At 55.4% G+C, this 21,658-nt stretch overlaps 9 protein-coding genes across 9 annotated transcripts; 6 read left to right on the forward strand and 3 right to left on the reverse strand.

Moving 5' to 3' along the window:
* The first annotated feature begins 246 nt into the window (after positions 1–246).
* On the forward strand, positions 247–4,717 carry P168DRAFT_246312 (coatomer subunit alpha). The gene is made up of 7 exons (XM_024834039.1): positions 247–443; positions 530–579; positions 641–960; positions 1,014–1,352; positions 1,424–2,986; positions 3,044–4,131; positions 4,193–4,717. Exons 1-7 carry the CDS (start codon positions 414–416, stop codon positions 4,445–4,447), a joined length of 3,645 nt encoding a protein of 1,214 aa, XP_024696667.1. The 5' UTR covers positions 247–413; the 3' UTR covers positions 4,448–4,717.
* Positions 4,706–5,890, reverse strand: P168DRAFT_246317 (flavin-linked sulfhydryl oxidase). The gene is made up of 2 exons (XM_024834040.1): positions 5,548–5,890; positions 4,706–5,467 (listed from the first exon to the last, which is right to left on the reverse strand). The coding sequence occupies exons 1-2, from the start codon at positions 5,697–5,699 to the stop codon at positions 4,888–4,890; spliced, it is 732 nt and encodes a 243-aa protein (XP_024696668.1). The 5' UTR covers positions 5,700–5,890; the 3' UTR covers positions 4,706–4,887.
* Positions 5,861–7,739, forward strand: P168DRAFT_300838 (putative transcriptional regulator). Its single transcript, XM_024838470.1, has 2 exons — positions 5,861–6,558; positions 6,662–7,739. Exons 1-2 carry the CDS (start codon positions 6,304–6,306, stop codon positions 7,514–7,516), a joined length of 1,110 nt encoding a protein of 369 aa, XP_024696669.1. The 5' UTR covers positions 5,861–6,303; the 3' UTR covers positions 7,517–7,739.
* Positions 7,582–8,155, reverse strand: P168DRAFT_286232 (DUF5310 domain-containing protein). The gene is made up of 3 exons (XM_024836307.1): positions 7,904–8,155; positions 7,763–7,840; positions 7,582–7,705 (listed from the first exon to the last, which is right to left on the reverse strand). The coding sequence occupies exons 1-3, from the start codon at positions 7,904–7,906 to the stop codon at positions 7,619–7,621; spliced, it is 168 nt and encodes a 55-aa protein (XP_024696670.1). The 5' UTR covers positions 7,907–8,155; the 3' UTR covers positions 7,582–7,618.
* Positions 8,136–11,464, forward strand: P168DRAFT_286233 (putative AP-1 adaptor complex subunit beta). Its single transcript, XM_024836308.1, has 7 exons — positions 8,136–8,521; positions 8,588–8,608; positions 8,672–8,803; positions 8,874–9,511; positions 9,568–10,136; positions 10,191–10,552; positions 10,605–11,464. The coding sequence occupies exons 1-7, from the start codon at positions 8,445–8,447 to the stop codon at positions 11,068–11,070; spliced, it is 2,265 nt and encodes a 754-aa protein (XP_024696671.1). The 5' UTR covers positions 8,136–8,444; the 3' UTR covers positions 11,071–11,464.
* A 927-nt stretch (positions 11,465–12,391) lies between these two features.
* P168DRAFT_262177 (NAD(P)-dependent alcohol dehydrogenase) lies at positions 12,392–13,654 on the forward strand (the record flags this gene model as incomplete). Its single annotated transcript, XM_024834732.1, has 3 exons — positions 12,392–12,571; positions 12,676–13,284; positions 13,358–13,654. 3 exons carry the CDS (start codon positions 12,392–12,394, stop codon positions 13,652–13,654), a joined length of 1,086 nt encoding a protein of 361 aa, XP_024696672.1.
* Positions 13,655–16,279: 2,625 nt separating this feature from the next.
* On the forward strand, positions 16,280–17,076 carry P168DRAFT_8001 (uncharacterized protein). Its single transcript, XM_024842154.1, has one exon. The coding sequence runs from the start codon at positions 16,461–16,463 to the stop codon at positions 16,992–16,994; it is 534 nt and encodes a 177-aa protein (XP_024696673.1). The 5' UTR covers positions 16,280–16,460; the 3' UTR covers positions 16,995–17,076.
* Positions 17,077–17,877: 801 nt separating this feature from the next.
* On the forward strand, positions 17,878–19,946 carry P168DRAFT_286235 (DNA primase subunit PRI1). The gene is made up of 3 exons (XM_024836309.1): positions 17,878–18,139; positions 18,199–18,393; positions 18,454–19,946. Exons 1-3 carry the CDS (start codon positions 17,910–17,912, stop codon positions 19,589–19,591), a joined length of 1,563 nt encoding a protein of 520 aa, XP_024696674.1. The 5' UTR covers positions 17,878–17,909; the 3' UTR covers positions 19,592–19,946.
* Positions 19,936–21,658, reverse strand: P168DRAFT_286238 (MAM33 family protein). The gene is made up of 5 exons (XM_024836310.1): positions 21,259–21,658; positions 20,955–21,076; positions 20,836–20,894; positions 20,256–20,761; positions 19,936–20,200 (listed from the first exon to the last, which is right to left on the reverse strand). Exons 1-5 carry the CDS (start codon positions 21,449–21,451, stop codon positions 20,175–20,177), a joined length of 906 nt encoding a protein of 301 aa, XP_024696675.1. The 5' UTR covers positions 21,452–21,658; the 3' UTR covers positions 19,936–20,174.

Below are 21,658 nucleotides of genomic sequence, written 5' to 3' on the forward strand. Positions count from 1 at the left end.
TTGGGGAGAAGAAGGATCTAGAAATCTAGACCATGATGGTGACGTACTTGGACCCCCGAATGTATTCCTCAGGCAAGAAAAGAAGACAAACAAGGCAAAGATCGGCCAGGGACGGGAGCGCTCACCGCCCGGACGGTCATTGGGCGGCAGGACTCGCTTACTGTTGCACGTTACCGCCTTGGGAGATGTTAGTTAGTTGTCCCTACTGCTCTCTTACCTTGGCTGACCTGAACTCCATCTGTCCCTGTCCAGTTCACTCTCCCCCCCGTTACCTCTTCGGCTTCAATTCCTTTCTACCGTTGACCTTGACTGCAGTGGATGCGGTGGTCCCGGCTGTGATTTTCTTTTCCATTGACTGTGCGGAGCTTGCTACTTGATGGTGCGGCTCCGGCCTACCCTTTCCCCCCTTCATCATGCAGTCCTCCCCGAATATGCTCACCAAGGTACGCCCAATCCCCCACCTATTGGACCTCGCGGATCCTACTGCATTGTACCCAATCGCTCGAGTCTAACACGCTGCAATGAATAGTTTGAGTCCAAATCGTCCCGCGCTAAGGGAATCGCCTTTCATCCCAAGCGGTGCGTGGCCTCAGCACCCCCCAACGCGTTGTCGCAAACACTGACCCTGTCCCTGGAACAGGCCATGGATCCTGGTCTCCCTTCATTCCTCCACCATCCAATTATGGGATTACCGCATGGGAACCCTGATCGATCGCTTCGAAGAACACGATGGCCCCGTCCGAGGCATTGATTTCCACCCGACGCAACCCCTCTTCGTGTCCGGCGGTGACGACTACAAGATCAAGGTCTGGAGCTATCAGACGCGGAGATGCCTGTTCACCCTCAATGGCCATTTGGATTACGTGCGAACGGTCTTCTTCCACCATGAGCACCCGTGGATCGTGTCGGCCTCCGACGATCAGACCATCAGAATCTGGAACTGGCAGAACCGGTCGTTGAGTAAGTCGGGCTGGGGTGACCCCTTCCGAATGATACTGACATGCGACGCGCAGTTTGCACCATGACCGGCCATAACCACTATGTGATGTGCGCACAGTTCCACCCGACCGAAGATCTGATCGCTTCCGCCTCGCTAGACCAGTCCGTTCGTATCTGGGATATCTCGGGCTTGCGAAAGAAGCATTCGGCCGCCCCGTCCACCGTATCATTCGAAGACCAGATGGCCCGATCCAACCCGAATCAGGCAGATATGTTCGGAAACACGGATGCGGTGGTGAAGTTTGTGCTGGAAGGTCATGATCGGGGGGTCAACTGGGTGGCCTTCCACCCCACCCTGCCCCTGATTTGCTCAGCGGGTGACGATCGCCTCATCAAGCTGTGGAGAATGAGCGGTGAGTTCCCATATTTGGCTGGGTGAGTTGCAACGTATCGTCGCTAATAAGCTCTTTTCCCTCGTTTATAGATACGAAAGCCTGGGAGGTCGATACCTGCCGTGGCCACTTCCAGAATGCCTCTTCCTGTGTTTTCCACCCCCACCAGGACCTGATCCTCTCTGTGGGCGAAGACAAGACCATCCGGGTGTGGGATTTGAACAAGAGAACTTCCGTGCAATCCTTCAAGCGCGACCTCGACCGCTTCTGGGTGATCGCCGCTCACCCCGAAATCAACCTCTTCGCCGCCGGTCATGACACGGGTGTCATGGTCTTCAAGCTCGAGCGCGAACGCCCGGCATCCGCCATCTACCAGAACCAACTCTTCTACATCACCAAGGAGAAGAACGTCCGCTCCTACGACTTTGCGAAGAACGTCGAGTCGCCGCCCATGGTCTCGTTGCGGAAACTGGGCTCCGCCTGGGTGCCGCCCCGCACCCTCTCCTACAACCCCGCCGAACGAGCCATTCTGGTCACCTCCCCCACGGATGGCGGTGTCTACGAGCTGATTCACCTGCCGAGAGATGCCACGGGTGCCGTGGAGCCGACCGACTCCAAGCGCGGCCCGGCCACCTCGGCCGTCTTCGTGGCCCGCAATCGATTTGCGGTCTTCAGCCAAGGCAGCCAGCAGGTCGACATCAAGGACCTCAGCAATTCCACCACCAAGACGATCAAGGCGCCCGCCGGCACCGTCGACATTTACTTTGGCGGGACCGGCTGCCTGCTCTTCATCACGCCCACGACGGTCGTCCTATTCGATATCCAGCAGAAGAAGCAGCTCGCCGAGCTGGCTGTCAGTGGTGTCAAATATGTGGTGTGGTCCAATGACGGTCTCTACGCCGCCTTGCTCAGCAAGCATAACGTCACGGTCGTCACCAAGTCCCTGGAACAAGTCAGCAGCTTGCACGAGACCATCCGCATCAAGAGTGCGGCGTGGGATGACACCGGCGTCCTGCTCTACTCGACCTTGAACCACGTCAAGTACTCCCTGCTGAACGGAGACACCGGCATCATCCGCACCCTGGACCAGACCGTCTACCTGGTCAAGGTCAAGGGCCGGAGTGTCTACTGCCTTGACCGCAATGCCCGGCCGCGGACCCTGGAGATCGACCCGACGGAATACCGATTCAAGCTGGCTCTGGTGAAGCGGAACTACGATGAGATGCTCCAGATCATTAAGACCTCGAGTCTGGTCGGACAGAGTATCATCTCGTACCTGCAGAAGAAGGGCTACCCGGAGATTGCGCTGCAGTTCGTGCAGGACCCGCAGACCCGCTTCGAGCTCGCGCTCGAGTGCGGAAACCTCGACGTCGCCATCGAGATGGCGAGAGAACTGGATCGTCCCCAGCTGTGGACCCGACTCGGCTCGGAGGCCCTGGCTCATGGCAACCATCAAAACGTCGAGATGGCCTACCAGAAGCAGAGGAACTTCGACAAGCTCTCGTTCCTGTACCTCTGCACTGGTGACCAACAGAAGCTGGCTCGGATGGCCAAGATCGCCGAGCACCGGGGTGACTTTACCTCTCGCTTCCAGAACGCCATCTACCGTGGTGATGTCGAAGACCGGATCCAGATGTTCAAAGAAGTCGACCTGTGTATGTGACAACCCTCCCTACATTAAAGCATGCGCCTTGCTGACCCGCCTTTTCTAGACCCCCTTGCATATCTCACGGCCAAGTCTCACGGGCTGACCGAGGAGGCTGAGTCGATCCTCGAAGCCTGCGGCCTCACAGAAGACCAGATCACGCTCCCGACGTTATCGGAGCCTTCGCAGGTGCCGCACCCCATTGCCCCTACGTTCAAGTCGAACTGGCCCGTCAAGGCTGCTGGCCACTCTTCCTTCGAAAAGGCTCTCCTTGGCGAGGTTGGTGCGGGTGACGAAGACGGCATTGGCGCTGAACTCGAGGCCGAGGAGGAAGAGGAGGAGTTCGTCGGTGCCCGGGATACGCTGGAGGACGAGGATGAGGACGTGACCGGATGGGACATGGGGGATGAGGTCAACGTTGAGGAGGACGTCGACCTGGTCGACGTGGAGAGCCCGGAGGCTGGAGCAGGAAGCACCGAAGCGGATCTCTGGGCGCGCAACTCGCCTCTGGCCGCGGACCATGTTGCCGCTGGTTCCTTTGATACCGCCATGCAACTCCTCAACCGCCAAGTCGGTGCGGTCAACTTGGCCCCTCTGAAGCCACGATTCATGGAGGTGTACAAGTCATCCAAGACCTATCTCCCGGCGACCGCTGGCCTGCCGCCATTGGTGAATTACGTGCGCCGGACCGTCGACGAGACTGACAGCCGCAAGGTGCTGCCCGTCATCCCGCGTGACCTCGAGACGATCGCCAACGCCGATCTCCAAGAGGGTTACGCCGCGATGCGCGCCAACAAACTGGAGGAGGGAATCAAGATCTTCAAGAACATCTTGTATTCCGTCCTGGTGAACACCGTCTCCTCCGAGGCGGAGGTAGAACAGGGCAAGACGATTATTGCGACCGCTCGGGAGTACATCCTCGCCATGTCGATCGAGTTGGCTCGCCGTTCCCTGTCCACAGATACCCCGGAGGGCCTGAAACGCAGTCTGGAGCTGTCGGCCTACTTCACGATCCCGAAGCTGGAGGTCGCTCACCGTCAGCTGGCCTTGATGGCCGCCATGAAGCTGGCCTTTGCCAACAAGAACTACTCGTCTGCGCTTAGCTTTGCCAACCGCATGTTGGCCAACGGTGGCGCCGCCAAGCTTCTCGACCAGGTGAGCATTCTTCCCCCCTTTTTCCTTACACGAGAAGTTGATGCTAATCAATCAAAAACAGGCCAAGAAGATCAAGGCGCAATGCGAGCGGAACCCGCAGGACAAGATCGATATCGAGTTCGACCAGTTCGCCGAGTTCGACATCTGCGCGGCGTCTCACACGCCCATCTACGGCGGCTCGCCCAGCGTGTCGGATCCGTTCACGGGCGCCAAGTACCACGAACAGTACAAGGGCACTGTGTGCCGGATATCCGAGGTGACCGAGATCGGGGCGCCAGCCAGCGGGCTGCGGTTGTTCGTCCCGGGGCAACATTGAAGAGGTCTGGATGGGATTCTGTGTACCGAATGAAAATGGATTTTTCTGGGGGGGTTGGCCGGCGCGACGGCTGGAGACAAGCTCCTGCTCTCTTAGATGTATGAATCTTCTGTTGTGTCTCCGATAATTACTGGTCAGCGACGTTAGCTTTTTTCTTTTGCTTTTTCTTTTCTTTTTCACCTTTCTCTACTTTTTTTATTACTTTTTTTCTACCGCTGTTTTCTTTTTTGATACATTATCTGCAATATAAACCTGTCTATTTCATTCGATAACCAAGAGTGCATTGATTATACAAAAATCAGTAGAGTGGAACAGTATATAATATAGTACATCAAAAATACATCATCTCTCATCCACCAAATGCCTTGTCTAAAACGGGGCAGATAAAAGCACACCCACATCCACCCAGGAAGATAGAGAGAAAGAGAAAAAGAGGTCAATCAATCACACCTCCCATCCTTCCACCCCGTCCTCCACCTCTCCTCCCAAAACCGACAATCAAATTCCCTCTTCCCCAACTTCCGATTAACAGCATTATGCGCCTCACACATCCACGTCCCGAACTCGGAGCGCCCACCCAGCCGCGGCTGGTTGCGCCCACTCGGCTCCGCCATCCAGGTGCGGAAGTCGTCTGCGCACACCCAGCACGGGTACAGGCGGCCGAAGAGGCGCAGGAAGGACTGCATGTCGGTTTGTTGCTCGGGCGAGGCGCGCGCTGGGTAGGCGGCTGTCATGGAGTGCAGGAGGGTCCAGGTTGAGCGGCCGAGTTCTTCGACGTCCGGGGGGCATTGGGTTTGGGATTCGCTTGGGAGGGTGGTTGATGCTGCTGCTGCGGTGGTGAAGGCGGCGGCGGAGGCGGCTGTTGTTGGGGATGATGGTTTTGGGGGAGGTGGGGTTGAGGTGGATGTTGTGCTTGAGGCGGGGGTGGATGAGGAGGAGGATGAGGAAGAGGAGGAGGGCGAAGTTTTGGCTTGTTTGGTAAGAGAGCGCCAGGATGCGGCGGAGGTGCAGAGGCGACATCTATACATCGGACAGTCGTTAGTTACCTCACTGTTCCAAAGGATACATGGAATATGTATGTATAAGAATGGAGGACTCACGGCTTCCCGTCCTTGTCTAGGACGACGCCATTGGGGAGTTTGGTTAGCCCGGTGTGTTCATCTTTGGTCCCCTCTGTAGAGCCAGCAGCCCCAGAAGTCTGGTGAACGAAGAGAGACTTGGGGTTTTGCGGCTGGGACGACGTGGTGGACATGATGCCGGTTGAGAGATCCGCGATTGATCCGGGGTGTAGATCGGATGGTGACTCCAATTGATGACGTTGTTGCGGTAGACGGTGGAGTGATGGGTGGACTGTGAGTGAGGAGAGTATCGCCCGTATCTGCTGTCCTCGAGCTGTAATTTTAACAACCTGAATCAGTGTGAAGCGAACGGAGATGTCAATATACAGGAATGGTCTGAAGTAAAAAGTTCCGGAATCGATGACTTCAAACGCTAATTTTATGCAACGTTATCAGCAGCTTTGTCAGCAGGTTTTGTTGTTGCGCCGAATCGGCCGACTTTGCGATGCTCACGGAACCTGCGCAGTCCAGGTCCCTTGTCTAGTTCGTCTGCTTGTCGTGTCTATTCTCTTGATCACTGTATCTGCTTGGTTTTATTTTTTATTTTTTAATATTAGGGGTGGATCTTCTATCTACAGTCTATCGTATCTAGGTTGACATCGCGAGCCCCGTCGCGTTAATTACGTGTTTGTCGTCTCGTGCAGTCAGTCCACGAATACCGTCATTTCCAGTCCATTGCAGACTCCGACCCGGGGTATTACAGGTTTTCAAGACGGCCCATTGTGCGATCAATCGAAAATGGCGCCCCGATACGCTCTCTCCGAGTCCGAGTCCGACCCCGACCCCGAGGAAGCACCCGCTGCGCCCTCGGGGAAAGCGCTCGAGAAAGCGCTGCGCGATGCTGTCGCTGCGGTTTACAAGTCCAAGAAGATGGAGGAGTTGACGATCAAACGGATTCGTCTGGCGGCTGCCAAGAAACTCGGTCTTGACGAAGGGTTCTTTAAGAGCAGTGAGTGGAAGGGGCGCAGTGAGCAGGTTATTAAGGATGAAGTGGTAGGTCTATACTGGAATGAATCTACAATTGACTGCTACGGAAAACCCCCGGTCTATGTTTGATCTGCAGGGCTGGACTGACATGTTGCCTATCGGTTTCTAGGAAGTACAAGACAAAGCGGCCCAGGAGCCAGAACATGAAGACGATGAGAATGAAGACAACGGCACTGCGGAACCCCCGCAAAAGGCGAAAGCTACTGGGCGCACAAAATCCGCAGGCGGTACAGCGTCACGAAAGCGCCGAAAGGAGACCACCCCTGGATCCGAGGACGAAGCCGGTGGGTCCCCGAGTGAGGAAGACGTGAAGAAGCCCACCAAGAAACAGGCCAAGAAGACGCAGGACAAGCCACCACGGAAGGTCTCCCAGGACCGGGTGTCAGATAGCTCAGTTGGGAGCAATGACGACGAGGATGAGGATGAGGAGCAGAAGCCGTCCGAGGAGCCCACCGCAGATGTGAAAGTGGACTCAGAAAGCGAAATGTCCGTCGTCCTGGACGAAGAGCCCAAGCCAAGTCGATCACGGAAGAAGAGCGCCGACGGGCCGTCGCGCAAAGGGGCCGCTAAAAAGCCAGCACCCAAGGCGAAAGGCAAGGATGCCGACACTGATCCGGATCAGGCGGAGATCAAACGGTTACAAGGATGGTTGCTGAAATGCGGCATCCGGAAGATGTGGGCGCGGGAGCTGGCTCCGTACGAGACGCCCAAGGCCAAGATCAAGCATCTCAAGGGTATGCTGAAGGACGCTGGGATGGAAGGCCGATACTCCGTGGAGAAAGCCAGACAGATCCAGGAGACGCGCGAACTCCAGGCAGACCTCGAGATGGTCCAGGAGGGGGCGAAACGGTGGGGGAAAGGCAGTGGTGACGAGAACAGCGACGAGGAGCAGCCTCGCCGGCGATTGAATCGTGGTCGGAAGACCCTGGCGTTCTTAGACAGTGACGGGGAGGAGTCGGATTAGAGATAATAGTCGCCAGACCAGACCATTGCCGACTTCGTGTCCAAAATCAAAAATCGAATCCCCATCAGACGAAATTGCTGAACAATGACAGATAATGTTGCGTCATTTGACCGACTTTCCTCCACCCATGCGCTGCGCGACCAGGCTGAACACCGCGACGGACGAGATGAACAGGACGAGATTGTAGAACTAGGTAGCAGATCTTAGTCGGAATGCTTGCCACTCGTAATTATCAACTAAACGCACAGCGGTTCTGGAGTATTCGTTTTCTTCTGCCTCTGTTCTTGCCTCGACAAAGAGACGACGTAGATTGGGAAGGTTTGCCTGCGGACGAGGGATCGGTTTGTTAGTGACGTGGTCTATTAAACGGTCGCAGGCGAGACATACCATATTGGAAAGTAGAGAAGGCACGTAAGAGAGGTACAGAGAAAAGAACTAGAAAAGAAAGGAAAGAAAGAAAGAGGTGATCGATGTGGAGAGATTGAAGGATAGAAAAGGGGAAGAAAGAGGTTGCATTAACGAGCCGCGTTGGCCTTGAATTTCGGGCCAGACTCAACTCAAGAATCGTTTCTCCCTTTCTCCATCTTCATTCATTCCTTCTTCCTCTCCAACTTTCTACGTTCCAATACTTACTCTCTAGACCTCTCTTCCATCCATTCCCTCGTTGATCCCCACCGGGCTAGGATGTTCTGATCGCCCTTTCCTCCCCGGTGTCGTCGTCATCCGCAGATTCCTGAACCTCCACGCTGTCCGTCCCTGAAACCGCTCTCTGTCGCCGCCGCCAGAATTCCCCGCAGTGGTCCGCAGTCAACACACACCACCTCCCCCTCCACCCCCGTACTTTCTCGGTCCCTCCTCCTTCTTATTCCCCTTTTACGGACTTGCGGAGGCGACTTACGGTCGTCGCTGAAGTTCTTCCCCCGTCAACATGGCGATGAATCGAATCAGAGGCGCCTTTGCGGTGCCCAGAAAAGGAGAAACCTTTGAACTGCGAGCTGGCCTTGTGTATGGATCTTTGCCTACCACACCCTACTCAGTTCCATTGGACACCGACGCTGACTTATAGGGTAGTTCCCAATATGCCTATGAGCGGTAGGTTACGCATATTCGCCTTAATTACCCCACGGGGGTACATCGTGTCTAACTCTGTCTCAGCAAGGAGTCGATCCAGAAGACCATTATGGCCATGACCCTAGGCAAGGATGTCTCCGCTCTTTTCCCTGATGTCCTCAAGAACATCGCGACCAGCGATTTAGAGCAGAAGAAACTCGTGTACCTGTACTTGATGTGGGTTGTCCCGTTCCGCTTCCTCCGCCCGCCACTCCGTCGACTGACCCTCCGTCTTTCTCCGTTGCAGGAACTACGCCAAATCGCACCCCGACCTCTGTATCCTTGCCGTCAATACCTTCGTGCAGGACTCCGAAGACCCCAACCCCCTTATTCGAGCACTGGCGATCCGGACGATGGGCTGTATCCGGGTGGATAAGATGGTCGACTATATGGAGGAACCCTTGCGCAAGACTCTCCGGGATGAGTCGCCTTACGTTCGCAAGACCGCCGCCATCTGTGTCGCCAAGCTGTTCGACCTGAATCCGGTCATGTGTCTAGAGAACGGATTCTTGGAGATGTTGCAGGAAATGATCGCCGATCCGAACCCCATGGTGGTCGCCAACTCGGTGACGGCACTCTCGGAGATCCATCATGCCGCCGCGGAGACCCAAGCCCTCCAGATCACGTCGAACACGCTGCGCAAGTTGCTCATGGCCCTCAATGAGTGCACGGAATGGGGCCGGGTGACCATTCTGACCACCCTCTCGGAATACCGCACCGCTGACGTGTCGGAGTCGGAGCATATTTGCGAACGTGTGGCGCCGCAATTCCAACATGCCAATCCTAGCGTGGTTCTTGCCGCTGTCAAGGCCGTTTTCCTGCACATGAGGCATGTCAAGCCGGAACTGTCCCAGACCTACCTGAAGAAGATGGCTCCGCCCCTAGGTATTGCACTCTCATCTACCACCCACTTGAGACGTTGCTGATGTTCTCTTCCCCAGTGACCCTTGTCTCCTCCGCCCCGGAAGTCCAATATGTCGCTTTGCGCAACATCGACCTCTTGCTGCAGAAGCAACCCGACATTCTCGCCAAGGAGCTCCGCGTTTTCTTCTGCAAGTACAACGACCCACCATACGTCAAGTTCCAGAAACTCGAGATTATGGTCCGGATATCCAGTGAACGGAATGTCGACCAGCTTCTGGCGGAGTTGAAGGAATACGCCTTGGAAGTCGATATGGACTTTGTGCGACGCGCAGTCAAGGCCATCGGTCAGGTCGCCATCAAGATCGAAAGCGCCAGTGAGAAGTGTGTGAACACTCTGCTGGATCTGATCAACACCAAGGTGAACTACGTCGTCCAGGAGGCGATTGTGGTCATCATGGACATCTTCCGGAAATACCCTGGCTACGAAGGCATCATCCCCACTCTCTGCCAGTGCATCGACGAACTGGACGAGCCCAACGCCCGAGCTGCCCTCATCTGGATTGTGGGCGAGTATGCGGAGAAGATTAGCAATGCGGGTGACATCCTTGGCGGGTTCGTAGATGGCTTCAACGAGGAATTCTCGCAGGTGAGTATCTTTGCCTCCTGAGGTTTGTCGCATGAATGCTAATGTCCATATCAGACCCAGTTGCAGATCCTGACGGCCGTTGTGAAACTCTTCCTGAAACGGCCCGAGAAGGCTCAAGGGCTGGTGCAGAAGGTGCTGCAGGCGGCCACGGCTGAGAATGACAATCCCGACGTTCGAGACCGGGCCTACGTCTACTGGCGCTTGCTGTCGAACACGAGCGATCCATCCGCTGCGAAGAATATTGTGCTCTCCGACAAGCCGCCAATCGTCACTACGATTCACTCTCTCCCGCCCGCTTTGCTGGAGCAACTGCTCACCGAGCTTTCCACGCTGTCCTCGGTCTATCACAAGCCCCCAGAGCAGTTCGTCGGCCAGGGCCGCTTCGGTGCGGATGCGGTCCAGAAGGCTGCCATCGAGTATGTCCTCGTACCCCCACCTCACATATCCATCCCTCTAACTGATTCACAGGGAACAAATCCAAAACGCCCGCGAAAACCCCTTGGCGGCGGCTGCGGCTGCGGCTGCCGTCAGTGGCGGTGCGCCACCCCCGCAAACCCAGAACAACGTGGAGAATCTCTTGGATATCGATTTCGACGGTGGCGCACCGGCATCGGCCCAGAAAGAACCCGGCGCCGGCATGTCTGGCCTGGAAGGTCTCGCCGGAACGCCCACTCGAGTGGAGTCTCCTGCAGTGGGTACACCAGCCGGAAGCAACAACTTGGATGACCTACTCGGCGTGTTCGGTGACGGTGGTAGTGCCATGGGTGGTCCAAGCAGCGGAGGAGCCGCTCCCAACGGCGGCAATGGTAGCGCTGACCTGATGAACGGGATGGCTGGACTGGACCTCATGGGCGGCAGCAGCAGCACCACGTCACCCCCACCCCCAGGAGGGAACCAGAAGAAGACCAACGAAGACATCATGTCCTTGTTTTAGCCAGGTACAACAATTGCCCTACATTGGGGCGAAGCAAGGGCTTTGAGGCGGAAGATGGGCCCATTCCAAGATACATTATATATCTTCTCGGTCAGCTAGCTGACCCATACTCTATTTGCTCTTGTTGTGCAGTTTCTTTTTCTTTTCCTTTTTTCTTCATCGTGATGTGTCGTGCATATCATTTTTCTCTTTAATTTTCTCTCCCCTTGCTGCATTTGAGAAAAAAAATTACCCATGTCCATGTATATCCTCAATTTTTTTTTCTCTGGGCGAGCACATAATTACCGCTCTGCGTTGTTCTTTTTCTCCCGGTTTTTATTTTTTTTTCTACCTGGTTGGGTTAAATCTAGACGTGGTATCCTGGAGTATGTGGTGGTCAGATGTGTGTCGTAGTGAAAATGCAAAGCAGTCAGTCTATCTGATTTTCTCTCTTCTTGTCTTTCCTTGAATTGCTCTTCCCCCTTTTTTTCTTGATTCCTTATTTTTAGGAGATGAGATCAAGGGCGCCCACCCGACAATAGTCATGGCCTACCGTGTCTCACTCGGCACGGGTCCGGCAAAGACCAGACCCAGTTTTATAATCACTGTCGGCCCGAGAATCCACGGAGATCACGGAGTTAAAAGCAGTCAGCACGGCGTACCGAGCAAATCAGAGGATTGCATAATCGCAAAAGAAAAAAAAAACTGGGATTAGAGAGGCGACTAGAAAGTGTCCGAAGATTCAATCAAATCAGTCCGACTGGGCATAGTAGACTGAATAATTCGATGATCTGCGTTTCTGCAGGGAATTTGCCGCGGTGGGGTGGGATTTTCGGCTTATGCAGGGTTTTTTTTCTTTAAATGTACGTATATAGGGCTTATGATAGCCTTGATGGTTGACGCTTTACGTAGATTATATCTAATTGCTGAATCCTGTAGATGGTAATCAACATAGGTTGATCTCCTAGGGACAAGGAGTGCCGTAATTAGCACTGAGTACTCTGTCCAGCCAGGCAATCAACACTGGGTCGCTGACACTGAAGAATCAGTCCCCACTCGTATGATTTGAAAGCCGTATTTCCTGAACGGGATGTTAGGGGCGAATAGCTCCACGTGGGACCCAAACTTTTCTGCAAGCGTTATATCCGACGGAGAGGTGCCATGGTAATTAATGCTGTGGACCCTGTTCAGGGTGGGTGTTATAAAACGTGTTTGGGGCCCGCGTAGATGGTTGGGATGTTCTGTTCTGTATTTGATAGCAAAAGAAACACCTTGTCTCTTACTGATTTAATCAACTTGAATCCAATCCTGAATCTCGAAGAATTGCAAGATCTCCCTCATCATGGCACAACAAACCGACTACAAGTTTGAGGGGTGGATGGGCCTCGATAAGGACGCTGCCGATGGGAAGATGGTGTGGCAGGAGTTTGAGCCCAAGCCGTGGGAGGAGACGGATGTTGATATTAAGATCTCCCATTGTGGGATCTGCGGGACTGATATGCATACGCTTCGCAGTGGCTGGGTAAGTTCTCATCTTTTGACGTGTTGCTTCCGAAGGGGACGTTTGGGGAGAGAGGATGGAAAGACATGAGTGATCAAGCAATAACAAGCTAACCATGTGCTTAGAACCCAACCATGTACCCCTGCTGCGTGGGCCACGAGCTTGTCGGGACAGCCGTGCGGGTGGGATCCCAAGCCGTGGGAGGCATCAAACTCGGTGATCGCGTCGGCGTCGGCGCTCAGAGCGAATCCTGCCTCGGGCGGTTAGGCGACTGTCCCGAATGTGCGATGGGCTGGGAGCAGTACTGCCCGCACATCAAGGGCACATACAACAGCACGTTCCTGAACGGCGGTAAAACCTACGGCGGATACGCGCTGTACAACCGCACGCCGTCGCACTTCGTCGTCAAGATCCCCGACGCCATCCCCTCGGCGCAGGCAGCGCCCATGCTGTGTGGAGGCGTCACTCTGTACAGCCCGCTCAAGCACAACCAGTGCGGGCCTGGAAAGCGCGTCGGCATCATTGGTGTTGGAGGCCTGGGCCACTTCGGTGTGCTCTTCGCTAAGGCTATGGGCGCGGACAAGGTCGTTGCCATCTCGCGCAAGGCGAGCAAGAGCGAGGACTCGTTGAAGATGGGCGCCGACCTGTACATTGCTACTGAGGACGAGCCCGACTGGGCTACTAAGCATGCGCGGTCGTTGGACCTGATCGTCTGCACGGTGTCTTCGACGAAGGTGAGTGAGAGGTGCAAGATTGATTTGTTCTTGGTGATCGAGCTGCTAACGGACCATTTCCATTCGACTGTAGATGCCCATGGCGCAGTATCTGGGTCTTCTTGCGACCAACGGCAGTCTCGTGCAGGTCGGACTCCCCGACGACGGTATGCTGTCGGCACCTGTTCCCAACCTGATGCGGCGCCTCAAGGTCGAGAGCTCGCTGATTGGGAGCCCTGACGAAATCCGGGAGATGTTCCAGTTGGTGGCCGATAAGGGGATCAAGGCGTGGATCGAGGAGATCCCCATGAAGGATGCCAATCGGGCGATTGTGGACATGCATGATGGCAAGGCTCGCTACCGGTATGTCCTGGTCAATGAGGAGCATTGATTTGATGAGGTGGATGGTATGGAGAGGGCTGAGGTGAGCATGGGAAAGGTAAATATATGAAGAAAGACGATGGATGTTTTAGACAAATTACCTGCTTGCCTTATTAGGTAGGACAACCCATATACAATTGAATGCAGCGTCGCTGGAAATCATGACAAAAAGATAGAAATCCAACCAAATCAAATCAAAGGGAGCAATATTCGGTTAGAGAGGAAGTAAAGAGAGATGGAGCAATGGAACATTACTTGATGCATACTAAACGCAATGCCTCATATTATGAATTACTATTAGAACATTATCTAGCTAATTGATGACCCAAGCACGATATGGAACTGGTCAATCCATTTGAATAGTAGCTTTTGGCGTGCAGGTACCAAACAGATCGGTCAAAAGCAAAGGAAAAGAAAAGCATAGAAGAAAAAGAAAAAGATAAATCCAATGGAAAACAGATGGCTTTACAACAGCGACCATAAACTGTTGCTGTCTCTAGAAATTCGATGGCAGCTGCAATAGCAGGTTTCGTGTAATTGACTGGTTTACAGCAGAGCCATGAGACCCATGACGGCGGCCAGAAGGCCAGCGGCGGGCTTGACGGTCTGGGCACCGCCAGTGAAAGAGGTGCTGGATCCGGAGGGATGGGCAGGAGAGACGCCCGACGGCTGGGCGGCCGGGTGCTCGGGCTGCTCGGGATGCTTGGGATGCTCGGGCTGCTCGGGGTGGGAGGGAGCAGCAGAGCCAGCTGGGTGGGCAGGCGAAGAGGCAGCGGGGTGGGCAGCAGCAGAACCAGCGGGGTGAGCAGGCGACTCGACCTCGCCAGGGGCAGCGGGGTGGGCAGGGGAGACACCAGCAGCCGGCTGCTCGGGCTGCTTGGGATGCTCGGGTTGCTGGGGCTGGGCGGGGTGGGCAGGCGACTCGACCTCGCCAGGGGCAGCCGGGTGGGCAGGGGAGACACCAGAGGGCTGGGCGGCAGCAGAGCCAGCGGGGTGGGCAGGAGCAGAGCTAGCGGGATGGGCAGGAGCAGAGCCAGCGGGGTGGGCAGGAGCGGAGCTAGCGGGGTGCGCCGGGGTCTCAACCTGGCCGGGCTTCGAGGGAGTCTCAACCTGGCCGGGCTTCGAGGGAGTCTCAACCTGGCCGGGCTTGGCGGGGGTCTCAACCTGGCCGGGCTTGGCGGGGGTCTCAGACTGACCGGGCTTGGAGGGAGTCTCAACCTGGCCGGGCTTCGCGGGGGTCTCAGACTGGCCGGGCTTGGCGGGGGTCTCAGACTGGCCGGGCTTGGAGGGGGTCTCGACCTGGCCGGGCTTCGCGGGGGTCTCAGACTGACCGGGCTTGGAGGGAGTCTCAACCTGGCCGGGCTTGGCGGGGGTCTCAGACTGGCCGGGCTTGGAGGGGGTCTCAACCTGGCCGGGCTTCGCGGGGGTCTCAGACTGGCCGGGCTTGGAGGGGGTCTCGACCTGGCCGGGCTTCGCGGGGGTCTCAGACTGGCCGGGCTTGGAGGGGGTCTCGACCTGGCCGGGCTTCGCCGGGGTTTCAGACTGGCCGGGCTTGGCAGGAGTCTCGGGCTGGCTGGGCTTCTCCGGGGTTTCAGAGTGACCGGGCTTCGCGGGAGTCTCGGGCTGGCCGGGCTTCGTGGGGGCTTCAGACTGGCCCGGCTTGGCAGGAGTCTCGGGCTGGCTGGGCTTCTCCGGGGTTTCAGAGTGACCGGGCTTCGCGGGAGTCTCGGGCTGGCCGGGCTTCGTGGGAGCTTCAGACTGGCCCGGCTTGGCAGGAGTCTCGGGCTGGCTGGGCTTCGCGGGAGTTTCAGAGTGGCCAGGCTGGGCGGGAGTCTCGGGCTGGCCGGGCTTCGAAGGAGTTTCAGGCTGGCCAGGAGCGACAGGTACCGGCTTGCCAGTGGGGACGACGGGGATCACCGTGCTGTTCTGGAACGGCGGGATGGGAATAGGAGCATGAGTGGGCTCCTCGCACTCCTCGCAAACGGTCACGGTGGTGTTCTGGAACGGCGGGATGGGGCCAGGAGCATGAGTGGGCTCCTCGCACTCCTCGCAAACGGTCACAGTGGTGTTATGGATCGGGATGCTGGTGCCAGTCGGGATGGGCTTGGTTGTCGGGATGCTGGTGCCAGTCGGGACGGGCTTGGTGGGCGGGACACCCGTGCCAGTGCCAGTAGGGGCAATTGGAGTGGGCTCCTCGCCAGGGCAGAAGGTGGCGGTGACCGTGATAGTGTTGGTCTCAGTGATGGGGACCGTAAGGGTCCTTGAGCCAGAGGTGACAACCGAGCTGGTCACCGGGCAGTCAGTGGTCGTGTAGGTAGTAGTGAGGGTGACCCTGGCGTCCGGCTCAGCGCTCGCCGCGGCTTTGTGTGCTGGCGCTGAGGCAGCACGGCCCTGGATTACACCAGCGAAGGCTGGGCCGGTCAAGGCCAGGAATGCAACGGTTCCCTTAACCATCTCGAAGGATGATCAGTGTACAAACACAAAGGGAGACTTTTGAGAAGGACTAAGAAAAGGGAGGAAAGGAAAACACAGAACTTTTGGGTCTAAACGAGTGAACAAAAGACAAATTTCCAGCGAGCGGATAGTGAGGAATAAGAAAAGTTGTCTGATTGTCACGGACAACAGACACGAACTTATACCTCCTGGTGCCATATACAGTGGCCGTTTTCATGATATCGATGAGTGATGATGATTGAGATGCCACTGTAGTATCCATTGAAGGCAGCACCGGTGGATGGCTCACACGAAGATCGAAAGCTCAACCTTGGGTACAAGCGCTTCATTGGGCAATATGGCAAGAAACGACGAAGTGAACCATGGGTAACCCAAGGGCCAGTGTCAAGAGAAAAGCAGGCAGTCGATGCTGGGAAGGTACCCCTGCCTGGCTCAGAAGGGAGTGTAACATCTCGTCGTATGATCCGACTGAAGACGAGCCCACAAGCCGACAGTACCCACGTCAAACTTTGAATTGGCCCAGGAATTGGCAATGCCCTGAACCAAGGCAGCCGATGTCCCGTATTGTCGTCACCAAAGGGACAAGTCGCGCAAGACAGCTACTAGCTTTTCTCCCGCTTAGTCGTCTTGTATTCTGTGTCGGAAGCATGACCAACAGAAGGAACACATGCCGTTTTGCGACGTTTGACCGGCACATGGCGCCTTGCCGGATGATATCATATCAGAAAAATGCCCATATTACCGGGGCAGCACTAGCTCGTGAGGGACTAGTTGATTGGGGGTGTATCAGCACCCCCACCTTCACAGACTTTAGTGTGCTAGATCGCAAAGAAGCTCATCCGGGATGTGGACCCTCGGAAATCCATACGTCCCTGCAACGTGCAAAGCAAGTTTGATTATATCAGATCAGGCCCCGAGAGGGGTTACGCCCATGATCACTGATGCCACCCAACGTTCCAAGCAGGCGGCCACATCCGCTCCGTAACAGGGCATCTTCTGCCGGTTACTTCGGCCGTAGGAGTAGACAACAGTGTCTCTGGTTAGACTCCACTAACATCGATGACGATGACACACAAAGAGAGACATTGTCTCTCTCGAGTCCACTATTGCCTGATCCCGGGCCTTGAATGGCAGGATTCAAAGGTGGTCCCAACTGTACATGATTGTCCAATCCATTGGACTCTGGATCGAGTGTGGTACCTAGCGATCGGTGGCAACATCCAAGGAATGATACCTAGGGAACCAGAAAATGGATGGCCAGAGCTTGTAGGCATCATCCACTCACCCATAGACATCAGGTCAAAGACACCCTGCATCCGGTGAATGGAACCTGAGAGAAGGTGCCTGCAGGGACGTAGCTGCAAACCAAGGCACAGTAAAACAGGTTCCTTGGGTGGATATCACAAGAGAAATGGTTGAGTACAACCCAAGAGTAGCAGAGCAGGAAGTGATGAGTAGGCACACAAGGTCGGAGTGGAGGTAAAGGTAACGGTTGCCAGGCCGTTTGCGGTAAAGGATCTTGGATCGAGACCATGTCATGGTGGATCCCGCGATATGCACGATGGACCAGATGTACAACGACGATTCGGGAGTGGTGCCGCAGTCACGAGTCAGCCAGGTCACATGATTTTTGTTGCCTTAGTCATCTGTTGTTGCTCTCTCTCTGGCTTAGGGCTTAGGGCTTAGGGGCTCCAAGCCCATGGTAACGCGGACCGCGGAACGCGTCACGAGGGACGCGTTAATGGCTTCTGGGGAAATACTTGGACAAGGCCGTAGACCTGAATGACTACATCAAACCACACTCCGCCGCAATGCCTCATTCAATGTCTGCAGATGGCGCCCCCTCCCATCCGAATGATGCGGAAATTCTCCCCGATGCCCCCAATGCAGAGACAACACCCGCCGAGGGTGCTGGTTCCAGGGTGCAACCAAATGAACCGGCAGGCGACAAGCTAGCAGATCTCCTTTTTGATGGTGACGACGATGATGAATTCCCGTCTTCCAGTGCGCCGGATGCAAAGAGGGCTGTAGAGGCTTCAGTGTGAGTGCAGTCCGCTTGTTCTGGTGGAACGAAGTAGTGAACTAACTGACCCTATCTAGCCCTGCTCCTCAGCCGGTTGGAGTTGACACCGACACGATGCTGGCATTCTACCAGCGTCTCTTTCCATTCCGATATCTGTTCCAGTGGCTAAACCATGGGATCATTCCGTCGCCGGATTTTGGGAACCGCGAGTTCGCGCTGACACTGCAAAACGATGCTTATCTGCGATACCAGTCGTACGCCACGGCAGACCTGTAGGTAGCAACGATCCGAAGATGTGATGAGTGCTGTGGCCTGACCTGAACATGCGACAGATTCCGAAAAGACATCCTTAGGATGAACCCATCTCGTTTCGAAATCGGACCAGTCTACAACACCAACCCCCGGGATCGAAAGACGTTGCGCGGCGGTCAAATGAAGCCCGTGTCCAAAGAGATGGTGTTTGATATTGATTTGACAGACTACGACGATATCCGTTCGTGCTGTGCGAAGGCAAACATCTGTGAAAAATGCTGGGCGTTCGTCACAATGGCCATCAAAGTCGTCGACGCTGCTCTCCGAGAGGACTTCGGCTTTGAGCACATCCTGTGGGTCTACTCGGGTCGTCGTGGAGCGCACGCTTGGGTGTGCGACCCCCGCGCCCGTAGCCTGCCGGATGACCGCCGCAGGGCCATCGCAGGATACTTGGATATCGTCCGGGGAGGGTCCTCCAACGGCAAGCGCGTCAACCTGAAGCGGCCGCTGCACCCGCATCTGACCCGCAGTCTCGATATCCTCAAACATCACTTCGCACAGACCACGCTAGACGACCAAGATACCTTCCTCAGCCCCGAGCAAGCAGAGCATCTCCTCAGCCTGCTCCCCGACAAGACCCTCAGCGACGCACTGCGCAGGAAATGGGAGTCCTCCCCGGGCCGATCAAGCCCCAGCAAATGGGCCGACATCGACGCGCTCGCCAAGACAGGCAAAAGCAGCACGCTGAACCCAACCACACTGCGCGACGCTAAACAGGACATCGTCCTAGAGTACACATACCCGCGTCTTGATTCCGAAGTCAGCAAAAAGATGATCCATTTGCTGAAAAGCCCCTTCGTCATTCACCCCGGCACAGGCAAGATCTGTGTCCCCATCGACCACCGCAGAGCCGAAGAATTCAACCCCCTTACCGTGCCCACCGTCACGGAATTACTATCCGAGATCGACAGCTACGACGCGCAACATCCCCCCAGTCACGCGAGCGCCGATCATCATCCCGAGGGCGAGAGCAGCGTTCCCAACGATTCCGACGCCCGCGGCAGTCGCAAGCTGCAGGACTACGAGAAGACCAGCCTGAAGCCCTACGTCGAGTACTTCCGCTCGTTCATCGCCGCGCTGCACAAGGAAGAGCGCACGGGCAAGCGGGAGCGGAACGACGAGACTTCCGAGGCGAAAACGGAATGCATGGAGTTTTAGAGGCTGCTCTTGGTGCTGTATACGGATTTACGATTGGATTTTCTTGTTTGGCCTTGGGCTAGTTTAGGTTTTTCTTGACTTGAGCGGGTTTGGGCGTTTGCGCATCTTCACTTCGATCCACTAACATGGCGTTGGGTTTTTCTTGTTCTTTAGGTCCGAGCTTTTTCAGTTTAGTGGTATATCTCTCTCGATATGAATAGCATAATGGCAGATTGTGAAATGGCCTGTTATTACTAAATCAACGATGTCGTCTCCCATATTCTCAGTCTAATACAGCCTCGGCAGTCCAATGCATCGTATGATCCTCCTGGCAGCAGCCTTGTGACACGTCATGAGCGAACCGGTCAATAATTACAAATTGGTATTCCATTCATTTCTATAATATTGATACACGTGTGGAGACTGATCAGTGATCACGGATTAGGAGGTCGTCCAAAGATTTGGCGTATGCAGCGACGGTTGAGCTAACGGCACAACAAAACAATGACGCATAACATCTTTCCACACTAAACCATTAATCCAATAGGCAAGAAAAGCGAGCTCTGGTTGAACTGCACGGCCTAGGGCCGTATACAGTCTAAACTTAGGCAGAGACGAAGTTCTTGACACCTGTAAAGCAAAGTATTAGATATTGATCAGGTATATAAGACTCGGGGCAACTTACTCTCGAGCCAACGGACATATTCCTTCTGCTCCTTAACCTGGATGTAATCGGGGATCATGTTGGCCAGCTCGGCGTTGACGCCGCGCTCCTCCATGTAGCGCTCCAGGAAGTTCTGCAGATCCTCATCCAAGTTCTCGAAAGGAGGACCAGCATACAGGCTCTGGCGGGCCCAGTCCTTCTCGGCGGTCTGGGCGTGGGCCAAATCGGGCTTCGAGAAGTACGAAATCTCCTCGATCTGGAACAGACCGTCCTGGGCAACAGTCTGGATCAGCAGAGAGCCGTTTCCAGGCTTCTCGATGGTGACGTTGACGCGAGCAGGGAAGCTCGGCTCCAGGTCCTCCGCATCACGGTCCGCGGGCGCAACGCTGTCTTCGGGTTGCTGGGAAACGTTGCCACCACGGCCCTGGTTGATGCCCTGGAAGTCCTCATCCGAAAGAGCGGCATCATCGAAGTCCTCTTGTTCGCTCAGGTTCTGGATATCGGCGACGGTGAAGGTGAGACGGATCCTACCACGGAACAGATATTGTTAGGACCGGTCTATGTCCGCGAAAGTAGGATGTCGCAAGAGCGAAATACTCACTCCTCGTTGCCGAGCTTCTTAGACAACACTACCTCCTGCTCACCGGGGACGTCCTTGACCTAATTTGCGGAAGCTATTAGCCAGGTCCAACGAATCCGGAGTAGACATGCTACGCGTACCTCCCAGGAGTTGTTCTGAAGAACGTACTGGACGTTCTGGACAGAGGCCTCCAGGTCCTGGAGACCAGAAGCCTTCTCGTGCTTCAGTTCATCCTCAAGCTTCGCAGCGAGCTCGAAGTCGCCTGCACAAGATTCAAAGCAATGGTTAGCCTGGGTCATATATGAAGTTCCGATGGAGTAGAATCAGAAAAAAGAAAAAACTCAAATCCGGGGTCGCGCTAGCATCTCCCAGATGACAGAGCTTTTTCCTTCTTGCGACCCGAACCGTGCGCATTTTCATAAACCAGTATGCTTTATATCTTACCTTCGGCCTGCTTGAAAGCGCTGGAAGTAGAGAAAGCAGCATATGCGGGCTTCGTAACCTGCTTCAGCGAAGATTGCAGGAAGGTGTTCTTGGGGACGGCAGCAACGGGACGGAAGGAAGCGCGAGCGGTGGTCGCAATTGACCGCGACACGGTGCGAGGAACAGTACGGGTGAAAGCGCGAAGCGACAGCATTTTGACGGATGGTGGGAGAGAATCGAGGTAAAGAGATGAGTGTTGACGAGATATGGCGATGGGAGAAAATGCGGAAGGAAAAGAACGGGACAATGATGTGATGTATTTTGCCATCCCGAGAGTTGGCAGATCGGTCCACCGCCAAGACCCGCAGCTCCTCCCGAACAGGAAAAAATCCTAAAAGAGAAAAGAGAGGAAAAGAGACGG

The sequence above is a fragment of the Aspergillus campestris genome (genome assembly GCF_002847485.1).
Source record: "Aspergillus campestris IBT 28561 chromosome Unknown P168scaffold_1, whole genome shotgun sequence".
NCBI lineage: Eukaryota > Fungi > Ascomycota > Eurotiomycetes > Eurotiales > Aspergillaceae > Aspergillus > Aspergillus campestris.

Coding starts and splice junctions, on each gene's coding strand:
- P168DRAFT_300838 (XM_024838470.1), top strand. CDS start 6,304: ATGGCGCCCCGATACGCTCTCTCCGAGTCCGAGTCCGACCCCGACCCC. Junction 6,559..6,661: donor AGGTTATTAAGGATGAAGTG/GTAGGTCTATAC, acceptor ATCGGTTTCTAG/GAAGTACAAGACAAAGCGGC.
- P168DRAFT_286233 (XM_024836308.1), top strand. CDS start 8,445: ATGGCGATGAATCGAATCAGAGGCGCCTTTGCGGTGCCCAGAAAAGGA. Junction 8,522..8,587: donor GAACTGCGAGCTGGCCTTGT/GTATGGATCTTT, acceptor CTTATAGGGTAG/TTCCCAATATGCCTATGAGC. Junction 10,553..10,604: donor GTCCAGAAGGCTGCCATCGA/GTATGTCCTCGT, acceptor ACTGATTCACAG/GGAACAAATCCAAAACGCCC.
- P168DRAFT_286232 (XM_024836307.1), bottom strand. Junction 7,706..7,762: donor ACGAATACTCCAGAACCGCT/GTGCGTTTAGTT, acceptor TCTGCTACCTAG/TTCTACAATCTCGTCCTGTT.
- P168DRAFT_286238 (XM_024836310.1), bottom strand. CDS start 21,451: ATGCTGTCGCTTCGCGCTTTCACCCGTACTGTTCCTCGCACCGTGTCG. Junction 20,895..20,954: donor TTCAGAACAACTCCTGGGAG/GTACGCGTAGCA, acceptor TCCGCAAATTAG/GTCAAGGACGTCCCCGGTGA. Junction 20,762..20,835: donor AAGAAGCTCGGCAACGAGGA/GTGAGTATTTCG, acceptor GTTCCGTGGTAG/GATCCGTCTCACCTTCACCG.
- P168DRAFT_286235 (XM_024836309.1), top strand. CDS start 17,910: ATGCCTCATTCAATGTCTGCAGATGGCGCCCCCTCCCATCCGAATGAT. Junction 18,140..18,198: donor AGGGCTGTAGAGGCTTCAGT/GTGAGTGCAGTC, acceptor GACCCTATCTAG/CCCTGCTCCTCAGCCGGTTG. Junction 18,394..18,453: donor TCGTACGCCACGGCAGACCT/GTAGGTAGCAAC, acceptor AACATGCGACAG/ATTCCGAAAAGACATCCTTA.
- P168DRAFT_8001 (XM_024842154.1), top strand. CDS start 16,461: ATGGGTAACCCAAGGGCCAGTGTCAAGAGAAAAGCAGGCAGTCGATGC.
- P168DRAFT_246312 (XM_024834039.1), top strand. CDS start 414: ATGCAGTCCTCCCCGAATATGCTCACCAAG. Junction 444..529: donor CCCCGAATATGCTCACCAAG/GTACGCCCAATC, acceptor TGCAATGAATAG/TTTGAGTCCAAATCGTCCCG. Junction 961..1,013: donor CTGGCAGAACCGGTCGTTGA/GTAAGTCGGGCT, acceptor TGCGACGCGCAG/TTTGCACCATGACCGGCCAT.
- P168DRAFT_246317 (XM_024834040.1), bottom strand. CDS start 5,699: ATGTCCACCACGTCGTCCCAGCCGCAAAACCCCAAGTCTCTCTTCGTT. Junction 5,468..5,547: donor CTAGACAAGGACGGGAAGCC/GTGAGTCCTCCA, acceptor TCCGATGTATAG/ATGTCGCCTCTGCACCTCCG.